This window comes from Camelus bactrianus, chromosome 1 (genome assembly GCF_048773025.1).
Source record: "Camelus bactrianus isolate YW-2024 breed Bactrian camel chromosome 1, ASM4877302v1, whole genome shotgun sequence".
NCBI classification, from domain to species: Eukaryota; Metazoa; Chordata; class Mammalia; order Artiodactyla; family Camelidae; genus Camelus; species Camelus bactrianus.
Genome location: NC_133539.1, coordinates 81,741,663 through 81,754,343, shown reverse-complemented (window position 1 = coordinate 81,754,343; position 12,681 = coordinate 81,741,663). Strand labels below are relative to the sequence as shown.

Here is a 12,681-nt window from a genome sequence, read left to right as displayed (position 1 = left end):
TCTAGTGCCTACAAGGCATTTGGATGGAGATCTCTAATAGGCAATCAAACACTTGCTTACACCAGTACCATGCTCAACTCAGAACCTTTATGCTAATTAGAAAAGTTGCTCCTATGAAGTAAAGTGCAGGAGCGATTTAATACTGAACACCTATGTGCAAGAACTGTTCAAGGCACTCAGGACTGCAGTTACAAACTGTACAAAGGTATTTGAGACTGTCACGAGAATTTTAAATATTTTATTATATAAAGTTATGCCCCAAATTGTGCTTCATTTTTTCCTATACTATACTGGTACATTTTAAAAAGCAATACAGTTCAGAAATCCTGGGGGAAATTCCACTTAGCTATTTAAATATTGCTTATAGAAAATATTAAAGGAAAGCTAGCACCATGTAAACAGTATATACTTAAATTGAATGCTTAACAGAGTACAATGCTTTTCATTCACTGATAAACCAAAGGTCAATTTCTAGATGTCTTTTCCTCTTGTACATATGTCACTTGTTTTATTAGCAAGCAAAGCCCTATAATGGGTGGCTTCACCTAATCCTCAGACTCAGATCCATCTTCATCTTGACTAATCTGGAAATAACGAAGTTCGTAAGTCTCCTTGTCAGATGCAACCACACGAAGCCAATCACGAAGATTGTTCTTTTTAAGGTATTTCTTGGTTAGATACTTCAAATACCTTTAAAAAAAAAAAAACATGAATTTCATAAAACATAGTATCTACTATGTAAAGGCTTATTATTTAAGACATGCATTGTCATATTCATCTTGTGTGTTCCCAGTTCCCTCCACAATATTTTCTTTCATTTGTATTAAGCATTGTGCAAGGTTGCTAGGAATACAGTAAGGGAGCATCTCAACCTCAATTAGAACCAGTTTATGCCCCACAAACCCTTTATCTCCCACCCCCCAAATAAACTTTATGTTGGAGACCCATGCAGGAGAGCAGTAATAGTACCTTCCTCTTCAGTCTTACTGCTACATTAAAAAAAATTAACATACAGTTCTCATTCTTCAAATATCTTGTACTAAAATGTCAACATTCCCTCCACCATGATGAGCTCCCCTAGCCTCATTCCCATCTGAACTACCAAGCATTCCTCTCAAACCTCCCTGCCTCTTGCTGTCAGTGCCACTCCCTCTGCTAGAAATACCCCATTCCACTGGCAACACTAAGCTTATCCTCAGCTTCTCTGAAAATCCTTGTGCCCTATGACAAAGATACAGCAATTACCGAATTGCATGTGTAACAACTATCCACATGTCTATATGATCCTTGAGGACAGATACTTCATCTCCAAATCCCTAGTGATTAACTCATGACCACAGCTAACATGCACTGCTTGCTACCACCTTAGTCCAAGCTACCATCATCTCTTACTGCAACAGTCTAAGTTTTCAGTTTCCACTACCAAACTTTTTCAGCCATAATGATCAATTCTTTAATTTGCATGGCTCACTGTTGCATTTCATTTAGATGAAATTTTCTGCCCACTTTATGCACTTGTTAAGTATTTAATATTGCATTTCATCTCTTCTCCACTAGAATTTAAGCTCCTTGGTGGTGGGTCCTTAGTCTGCTTGGTTCACTGCTAGGCTGCTCAGTCTTGCAACAGTGCTGCCATGTGTCAAGTATTTAATATCTGTCAAGCAAATTGCATGAACAGAAACTGGTAGCAAGACTAACGTTAGTGGTTATCTGTACTAGATGGCCAAAACTAAGAAAGCTGGCACATCACTCCCCTCTGACACAATAGACAAGTTTCTGGAAACATTCTAGTATCAAAGCATGCAACATTGTTAAAGTTTACGTACAATTTGATTACAGGGCCTCTAATTCACTGGACAGGAGCCCTGGACATAACTTGCCTATATTCCAGTAATATAGTAATAAATCTATAATATAACTAAGTAATAAATCACTTACTGACAATCAGCCTAAGTAACTGGCACTGTTACTGAATGTATCTTCCTTTCATACAGCCTTTAATAAGTTCAAAGTACTTCTGACATCTCACTGACCTCATTAACAACATACCTGTTTTTGCATGTGAACAGAGAATACTACATTACATATTCTATAAATATTCCACAATTAGTTTCATTTCAAAAAAATCATGGAAAACGAATACCAACCTTTTAGAGAATTGTTTCTCAGAAACAACTGTTATTTTATTCTTGAAGCGTTCAATGTGAACAACATTCCCAAGATTTCCAGTTTTTCCGTTCACTTTAACCTTCTCACGTAGAAACTGTTCCTATTTTTAAAAAGAAAAAGTGCCACACTAGGGAAGAAAACCCTAGATATTCACTAGGGAAGGTACCCTAGGAATAGAGCTTAGGTTAAAATCAAATATTACATACTTAATTCATCATTAAGAACTTTACTATAATGATAAAAACAAACTGACTGAAGTGATACTTACAAAATTTCCAGAATCAAAAATTCCATCTTCTACTGGATGAGTAAGGTCCAAATTAAACTTCCAGGTTGACTTCTTAGGCTTCTTGTCTTTCTTCTACAGAAAGTTAATAATTATGACTCTCTACAATAATTTATTCACTTTACATACAAAATAAAAAATCTGTATCAGTGCAATAATGTACAACATGTTGTGAGGCGATGTGTCTGTGTTTGTATATATAAAGTAGTGTAAGGTTCTAAAAAAAAAAAGTGCTTTAGTATCTACTGGATATACCCTTTTTTTCAACCAGGCTGTCTGAAGGGGAGTACTCTCATCAACTTGGTTAAAAACCAAGTTTCGTGAACTCCTATGGAAATTTTCCCTGTTCGTCATACAAGTGTCTCACAAGCACAAAACTCAAGATTAAGTTCGACGTATATAGTGAGCTACTTAGTTTCCTTCATCAGAAGATTCTCCAAACCCTATTTTTGCAACTGGAAAAGATTAAAAGGATCAGCCTACTTTCTACTACAAGTTAAACCTAAAAAATACCCACCAGGGATGGTGTGAACCTCTAACCAGGCCCACTGTGTTTGAGTTATCTAACCAGGCCCACTGTGTTTGAGTTATCAAGAAAAGTTTTGTGGGCTTTTATTATTTTCCATACCACGAATATTCAATTTTAAATTACCAGGTACTGTTTAACTGCTTCACTACTGCCATCCCCACTGCAGACGGGAAACAGGTAGTGCACCACTTAGTCCAAGCTCAATCACACGCCAGAACAGGGTATTTCACCCACTTATGTCTACAGAATTCACTTCTTATGCTGCTATGGGTGAGGGAAAGGCAGGAGAGGTCTGACAGTAATTTTAATTTGAAAAATATGTGTAACTTAAGGTTTTCTAATCCCAAACCTTTTAGACCAATACCATAGAATAAGAATACTTAAGTAAAATCCACCCAAACAGCTACCGAGGCTTTCTTAGGCAGTGGAATAACTTGTGCCCCCAAAATTTATCCAAAACCTGGGACTGGAAATTAGGTTAACTAGTTACTAGGAGTTGGGCCTTAGTGGTCAATTTATAGTTCTGTTGGGGCATTAGTTAACATAAGAAACGCAAATAATTTGTCTGGTGGAACAGATAAGCCCAAATAATTTGTCTGGTGGAACAGATAAGCCCAGAGTGTTTATGGTCCCATTGAACATTAGTTCTGTATATATCCCAGCAATTTTACCCTAACATTTCAAATGTTTTCTGGGCCGGCTTTTACATCTCACTGGTTCCCTTATTAATAAAAACCTTTGAAACACTCTTTTACAATTTGCCTAAGAATCGTCACTTTTATCTTTCACGAGGTAATGAAGAAACTTCTTCCCCAACACAGTTTTAAAGTTCTCTGAAACTTCTGTAACCGCTGCTATCGCGGGAGCCGAGAGCCTCGGCTCTGCCTCCGCCCTGGCAAGGCCATTAGACTAGCCCGATTAGACACATTTGGCTTTCTGCTGCAAATAGGGTAGCATCCGCGCGCGAGAGAAAAGAAACGGCCCAAATGCTGTCCCCTAGCCCCGTTCGCAGTCGTGCCTCCTTCCCCACGCTCCCACGGCCGCCTATCCTAAGCCAACTCCGGGCCCAGGTCGAACTCCACCAGACCGCATGGCAGCTGCCAGGGGCCACAAAAAGCCTACAACGTTAACATTTTGGTTGTATTCCTGACCCGAGTCTCCATTCCCACCCTCCCTTTATCTGAATGAGACGCCCCCAACTCGCGAGCTGCAAAAATCATCTATATCGGAGTAAAATAGTCCAGCGGAGAGCACGCACACTCACCGGCGCCATCTTGGAAAGCCGGCCGCGCGATGAGAGAACGCAGCGTCCGCGCCGCTCGTATTTATACCAAAGCGTGGTGCGTCACGCGCCGGGAACGTAAGATCACCGCCTCCCGGAAGAGAACTTGGGAGGAGCGCCGAGGTCGGTAACCCAGGAAACCGGGGGCGTGGCCCGCGGAGAATACAATCAACAGGCCGTCAGGCTTCCTGGCAGCGCCCACTTGCGGCGCGAGCTGAAATGACTCAGTTTCACGCTGGTGACTACAAGCGCCGGTTGACCACAGTGGTCCCTAGGACTGATTGCTTGGGAGGCCGCTCTAGAAGTACACGCCCCAGGGATGTTGGAAACATTTTTTCGCTAATCACCTGGATCTTCTTTCCAATCAAGGCAAGGCAATGTTTCATGTTGCTTTGGGGATTCTTGTTTTATACTGCAATTATAATCCTCCAGCTAAAAAGTTATTTCTCTGTGTTTTGACCATGAGTCTTGTTTTCTAAATGACTGTTGACGGAAATTAGTTTTTCCGGGAGCCAAAATAAACTAGGTTCTTGAGGATAATAAAAACCAAACCCACAAACAAGCAAACGACCTTTAAGTGAAAAATACATAGTGCTCATTTGTTCACACGTTGTGTGTAATATATTCTATTTTATGAACCTTAGAATTAATCCAGGACTCCTGAGTTCCATTCAAAATGCCTCCCAGTTAACATTCAACGAACATTTGCTGAGACCTAATTACTAAAATGTACAAAGGATGAATATGTGGTGGTGACAGTGGCAAAAGAAAAAAGTGTTCGGAGTTAGAAGGATTACAAGTTAACGTCATTTCAGAAAAGTGGCACGTCTCTCAGCGTTTTGCAATTTTTTTTTTCTTTTTTTTTTTTTTTGTGGAGGAGAAACTATTGCACTGGGAGCCAGGGGTAGAGGATGGGGTGGGCTTTTGTTGTTAATTTGGAGGTTGACACTAGAAAGTGACAATTGTGTATGTCCCTTATGATAGTGATTAGTAGTAATAACAACTATGCTTTAACGAAGCATGCAATGTATATGGTCTAACTAGAGGTGTTGAGTTCCTGGAAGAAATACATTTCAAGATTTTTTTGGTTGTTTGCCTCAAGAACCACTAGAATTTCATTTATTTTCCAAACATTGAAGGAAAAGAAGAGCAATTGGCATTTTCTCCTCAAGGATGGCCTGGGCTGTAGGGCAGAAATGATCCTTATACTGGTGGATATTTTGAAAATAAGCCATTAATTGAGTCATTTATTATTTTTCTTGTTTTGGCAGTCCCCCATGTCATGACAAAAACAAAACAAAACAAAACAAAAAAAACCCTAAAGAACTATTAAGCCATTTTTACAAAGGCTTAATATTTGCGAAAACATGTGTTTCTGAATAACTAGTAATCCCAAAATAACTAGTTAGAAAACAGTTTCTATTAACAGAAAATTTTCTAATAACAGAATTTTTTTCTTTTAATTAGAAAACACTTTAAAAAAAGAAAAATAGTACCCAGAAATGTGCAGATAGTGAGATTAAATATTGTAAATAACCAAATTCTTCCAAATTTCACAAACACAAACAGTATATAAGTATGTATATATTATATAGGGTGGGAAGGGACGGACTGGAAGTTCGAAATTTGTAGATACTGACAGGTATATATAGAGTAGATAAACAAGTTTACACTGTATGGCACAGGGGAATATATTCAAGATCTTGTAGTAGCTCATGGTGAAAAAGAATATGAAAGTGAATATATGTGTATTCATGTATGGCTGAAAAATTGTGCTGTACACCAGGTCTGAATAGAGTAGTGAAATAAGGTATAGAAGGACACAATATGGCAGATTAGGTTAACAGAGAAACCTTCCATATGTAGCCAAAAAACTGGCTAAAATATAGTTTTATCAATAATTTCTAATGTATGGTTAAGTTGGTGAAAAAGTAAAATAATTTTTGGAGGGGGGATGGAAATGACCTGTCCCCATGCTCATACCAGTTTATGGCTAGAATTAGCTCTGCTCAAATAGCATGAAAAAGCTCCAACCTAAAAACGTAGTTTAAAAGTGTGCTTGACTTCATGGTACCAGGCAGAAGCAAATGCACATTTTTCTGGAGGAATGCACGGTATATCCAAGCACAAAGGATTCCCTGAGATAAGCTTTCTGAAATATGAGCTGACAATTTAAAAAAAAAAAAAACTCAATAAATACACAGGAAAACAAGCCACGATGAATGAAAATCAATCTAAAAAGCCATATTAAGTCGTATGAGCTGCTTATATATTCTGGAGATCAAGCCTTTGTCAGTTTCATTTGCAAAAATGGGCAGAAGACCTAAACAAGCCATTCTCCAAAGAAGAAATACAAATGATCGATAGGCACATGAAAAAATGCTCAATATCACTAATTATCAGAGAAATGCAAATCAAAACTACGATGAGGTATCACCTCACACCAGTCAGAATGGCCATCATTCAAAAGTCCACAAATGACAAATGCTGGAGAGGCTGTGGAGAAAAGGGAACCTTCCTACGCTGCTGGTGAGAATGCAGTTTGGTGCAGCCACTGTGGAAAACAGTATGGAGATTCCTCAAAAGACTAGGAATAGACTTACCATATGACCCAGGAATACCGCTCCTGGGCATATATCCAGAAGGAACCCTACTTCAAAATGACACCTGCATCCCAATGTTCATAGCAGCATTATTTACAATAGCCAAGACATGGAAACAGCCTAAATGTCCATCAACAGATGACTGGATAAAGAAGAAGTGGTATATTTATAAAATGGAATACTATTCAGCCATAAAACCCGACAACATAACGCCATTTGCAGCAACATGGATGCTCCTGGAGAATGTCATTCTAAGTGAAGTAAGCCAGAAAGAAAAAGAAAAGTACCATATGAGATCACTCATATGCAGAATCTAAAAAAAAAAAAAAGCAAAACATAAATACAAAACATAAATAGACTCATAGACATAGAATACAAACTTGTGGTTGCCAGGGGGACAGAGGGTAGGAAGGGACAGATTGGGATTTCAAAATGTAGAATAGATAAACAAGATTGTACTGTGTAGCAGAGGGAAAATATATACAGGATCTTGTGGTGGCTCACAGTGAAAGAGAATGTGACAATGAATGTATGTATGTTCATATATAACTGAAAAATTGTGCTCTACACTGGAATTTGACACAACATTGTAAAATGACTGTAACTCAATAAAAAAAAATGTTTAACGTTTAAAAAGCCTATAAAGTCAGACCCAAACAAGAGACTGTATATATTGGAATTATAAGAAACAGAATATAAAATAAGTATCTGTAATGTACTTAAAAGCTAAAATGATTTAAAATCCTATAAGGGAAACAGGGACAAGCAAAATTGGCCAGGAATTTTTTTTAAAAGGAAGAAAATATAACTTCTAGAAATTAAAAATAGAAAATCTTTAGTTAGAAAGAGTTGGTGAGTTAAACAGGGGAGTAGACAAAAGCTGCAGAGAAAACTGGTGAATGGGAAATTACTCAGAATGCAACAAAGAAAAGCAAAGAGAGAAAATATTAAAAGGTAGGTTAAGAGACAAGAATGTCAGAGTTAAGAATGTTCCAGTTATGTCAAATGGAAGACCTAGAAGGATATAACAGGGAAAATGAGGGAAAGGCAAAACTGAGAGAAATAATGGCTGAATACTTAGATTCAGGAAGCCCAATAAACCTCAGACAGGATAACGGAAAATAAATGCACACTTAAACACATTATAGTGAAACTTGGAAACACAAACGCAAAATTATTTTAAAAGCATCCAGAAAGAAAAGCCAAACTATTTGCTAACAGGAGTTATATTAACAGCTGACTTCACATCAGCAACAATGGAAGCCAGAGCAGAGGGTTATTATCTTTGAAGGGCTGAGAGAAAAGAACTGTCTACCTAGAACTGTAAAGTGTGAAACTAGCTTTCAAGAGTAAAGATGCATTTAAGACATTTTAGATAATGAAACTGAAAATTTGCTATCAACAGACCCTCCCATAAAGGAACTCTCTAAACTATACTTCAGGATAAAGGAAAATAACCCTAGAAAGAAATAGTGAGCAAAGAAAATGGTTAAATTGTGGACAAATCTAAACAACACTAACACTATAAAAAATAACGTTTATTTTGTAGGCTTAGGGTGTTAGTAATGTTCTGTTTCTTGATCATGGTGATGGATATATGACTGTGTGTTGTTTGTGAAAATTCATCAAGCTGCAAATTTATAATCTGTGTACTTTTCTATATACATATACATTACGCTTTAATTAAAAATGAGGATAGTTTAAATTACTGTATGCCAAAATACTCCAAATTGTATGAAATGAATTACTAGAAAAATACAACTTAGAAACACAATTTAGAAATACACAAGAAACAGAAAATCTGAATAGTCTTATATCTTTTAAATACATTGAATTTGTAATTAAAACTTCCTATAGGAAAAACACCCAGGTAGCTTCACCAGTCACTACTGCCACACACCTGAGGGAAAAATAATGCCAACTGTGACAGATACCTTTTATGCCCCAAATCACATCCTGTCAACTTCCCTTTTAATCCAGAAGAGGGGAACACTTATCCACGGTTTCCTGTCCTGCCTTGGTCAGTGGTTGTCCTTGGAGTGTTAACTCCTTTGTGCTCCCAGGTTGTATGTGTGTAAGGGAATGTTAGTAGGAAGGTTCCCACCAGTGTCCCATGCCTCGAGTCAGAGAAACCATAAAAGTAAAAGGTGAAAAATATGCAGGGAGACGCTGCCAAGCTTTCCCTGCCCCAGACTGGTTGCTGCTCCCTTCTTTCTCTTGAATGGACAGAAGGACATTCTATAGCACTGCATGGAAGATCCCATCAGGATTAACCCTCATTCGTCCCCAGCACGTTTCTTTTTGCTTTTATTCCTTCCCAGTTTCACATTTCCTGGTTCCTTGTTTCTGTTCTCTGTCATGTTGCATTTGTATTTCAAACGTCTGCTCTTCCTGCAGCTCTATATCTGTCCTGCGTCTGTGCATCTCACAAGGTTTCTTACAGGATCAGATTGTGTGCATCCTTCCTTTTGCGAGACTTCAGCTCTATTAACATCACAAAGGATCACACTGTAACAGAAAGTAGACAGTGTCTGCATCTCTGAAATTTACTTATTAATTATTGAAACTCATCTTACTTGCCTGAAGCTAATTTATGTAACAGGAATCTGTACATTTCCCTTTACCCAAACTTTCCAATCATCAATGTTATCAGCATTCAAGCATGGTAAAAAAAACCCAACTGTATATGTACTAAAAATACCATTGTTTTCTATGGAATTTTTTCTTTCTATGCCACATGCTGTGAAGTGTAATACGTTGAGCATCACGAGGCATTGCACTACCCATCTCCAAAAAAATATACTCAAATGACACTGCAGACAAACAGTCCTATGGAAGCAAACTGCACAGCTTTGACAAAAGATGTGCTACCGCCCTTCCGTGCAAGCAGCAATGAGGCCCTGAGGAGCAACTTATTACTACTGAAGAATATTGTTTTTAACTCTGCCAACTTAGAAATGTTCTTTGTTAGATTCTTATAAATGAAAGCTAACGGCACCAGGCGGGGAAGTAAGAACTGAAGTCACTGCTGCTTGCCCTTTTCTTTACTAATTTGATTGGAAAGCATTAAAACCTATGATTAAAACAAAACAACAAACAAATAAATATATATATATTCTTGCTTCCATTCATCTGTTCTCTGTGTGTATTTAGAAAAACTTGTTATTTTTAAAACTACTTTTAACAATTGCAGTATCAGAAGCAAGATTTTCTTGTTATACAGTGCCACAGGAATTCGGAACAATTGGTCAACCTATAAAATGAGAGCAAATATCTTTTTTTCATTGCTTAATTTTATTACTTGTCATTTTTAGCTTTGTCATTCACCTATTGGTGGCTGTTTAGAGTATTTCCATTTTTTCACTATTATAAACAATGCTTTGAGGAACTTTTTTAATGTAGAAGAAACTTTTTTTATTTTTAAAGCTTTTTTTTTTAACTGTAGTTGATTTACAATGTTGTATTAATTTCTGGTGTACAGTATAGTGATTCAGTTATACATGTATATATACATATTCTTTTTCACTACAGGTCACTACAAGCCACTGAATATAGTTCCCTGTGCTATACAGTAGTACCTTGTTGTTTATTCTGTACATAGTAGTTTGTATATGTCAATCCCAAACTCCCAATTTATCCCTCCCTTCTTCCTCCCCCCACAACCTCTAGTAACCATAAGTTCATTTTTTTATGTCTGTATCTCTTCCTATTTTGTAAATAAGTTCATTTGTGACTTTTTTTAGATTCTACATGTAAGTGATATCATATGTTATTTGTCTTTCTCTGAGTGACTTCCTTCACTTAGTATGATAATCTCTAGGTCCATCCATGTTGCTGCCAGTGACATTATTTCATTCCTTTTTATGGCCGAGTAGTATTCTATGTGTATGTGTTTGTGTGTGTGTGTGTGTGTATACACACACCACATTTTCATTATCCATTCATCTGTCAATGGACATTTAGGTTGCTTCCATGTGTTTTACTATTGTAAAAAGCGCTGCTATGAATACTGGGGTGCATGTATCTTTTTGAATTAGAGTTTCTCCGACTATATGCCTAGGAGTGGGATTGCTGTAACTTTATTTTTAGTTTTTTAAGGAAACTCCATACCGTTCTCCATAGTGGCTGCACCAATTTGCATTCTTACCAACAGTGTAGGAGGAAGGAATTTTTTAAATAATAAAATTATTATCCTCTTATGCCAAAAGAAATGCTCATGAAAGGAAATATAGAGAAGAAAAATGTATAAAAATACCCAAAATCCACTTGCTTAAAAATAGCTATTTAATGCTTTGAGGCATTCATGTTTATCAGTGTGTACATGTTATCTATATCATTTAGATTACACAAGTCATTACATACATTTATAAAAAATGGATGGCTCTATACATACTTTTTTGAATTTTAAAAAACTTTTTACTTAGAAATTATTTCAAACCTACCAAAAATTGTAAAAATAGTTCAAAACGCACACATATACATATAAATATAAATATCTAAAAGTCTGAATAAAGAATATGTAAATGTATATATATATCCTTTATCCAGATTTTACCTGTTAACATTTTGCTCCACTTATTTATCATTTGTTCTTTCTTTACATTATATCTGTATATCTATAAATCTTCTTATTATATCTGGATTTGCAGTCATAGTTGAAAAGAAGCCAAGTTATAGAGAAATTCACTCATGTTTTCTTCTAAGGACTTGTACAGTTTGTGTTTCCATATAGACCACTGCTTCATTTGGAGTTTGTTCTTGTGTATGTTATATGGAATTCATTTTATTTTTTCCAAATTTATTTTTTCAAACTGTCACAGCAGAATTTAGCTAAATTATTATCTGCCCAGTGGTTTGCAACACCACCTTTACTGGATATTAAATTCTGTATGTATTTGGGTCTATTGCTAGATTTTATATTCCATTCCATTGGTCTGTCTGTTCGTTTGCCAGTACCTCTCTTTTGATTATAGAGGCTCTGTAGTAAGTTTTCATTTCTGGTGGTTCTATCCCCAACTCATAGCTTTCTGTGCAGTATTTTCCTAGCTATTTCTTGCATGTTTATATTTCCATATGAACTTTTTAGCAACTTGCTTAGCTCCATAAAAAAACTTGTACTGTATTATTGGGGCTGCATTAAATTTATAAATCAAATTAGGTAGAACTAGCATCTCAATGTTGAGTTATCAGCCAAGAATGAGGTATGTTCTTTCCATTTGTTTAAGTCAACTTTGTGTCTTTTAGGAGTGTTTTATATTTTTTTCTCCAAAAGATTTACCTCATTGATTGTACAGCAATTATAATAAACTAGAGTGACAATAATTTAGTTGAAACTCACATAATTGTGAACAAAAAAAGGCAGATGCACTATCAGTGTTAGGTAGATAAACCTCCATTCTCCCAGTTAGAATCTTTGTTGGGGATCTGATGGCAACTGTGGTTGCCAAGCCTTTTTGGCCCTCCTAAATACTGGGACACAAGTCATTGTGATGCTGGGTAGTACCTATGGGTGGGGTCAAAGTATTATTTTGACTGGATTCAGAAATAACTCTCAATTGGACAATGGGTTGATAAAATCTTGTAGGTGGGTCATTTTGAGCCAATACACAGCCAGTGGTTGTAACTGATCCTGCTGAATGTATTTGTGGGAATAGATATTTTAAGTTCCCAGTGGAACACACACTTTAGAGAGGCAGTATGGGTTTTGAAAGTGGCAATTCCATAGGGCACCTCTTATTTGGATAGAATGTTTAAGTATGAGGTTGGAGTCAGGGGAGGAAGAAAATCAGAAAGGCTGAAACATAACACGATT

General features: G+C 36.7%; 1 protein-coding gene across 1 annotated transcript; it reads right to left on the bottom strand.

The window, feature by feature from the left end:
* Window positions 1-223: 223 nt before the first annotated feature.
* RPL22L1 (ribosomal protein L22 like 1) lies at window positions 224-4,311 on the bottom strand. The gene is made up of 4 exons (XM_010947768.3): window positions 4,249-4,311; window positions 2,438-2,530; window positions 2,148-2,269; window positions 224-690 (listed from the first exon to the last, which is right to left on the bottom strand). Exons 1-4 carry the CDS (start codon window positions 4,255-4,257, stop codon window positions 546-548), a joined length of 369 nt encoding a protein of 122 aa, XP_010946070.1. The 5' UTR covers window positions 4,258-4,311; the 3' UTR covers window positions 224-545.
* Window positions 4,312-12,681: the final 8,370 nt, after the last annotated feature.

Bases quoted from the DNA above. Each gene is read 5' to 3' on its own strand.
- RPL22L1 (XM_010947768.3), bottom strand. The intron at 2,270-2,437 runs GTAAGTATCACT...TTTTAAAAATAG, and splicing joins TTTTTGATTCTGGAAATTTT to GAACAGTTTCTACGTGAGAA. The intron at 691-2,147 runs GTTGGTATTCGT...TTTTTTTTAAAG, and splicing joins GAGAAACAATTCTCTAAAAG to GTATTTGAAGTATCTAACCA.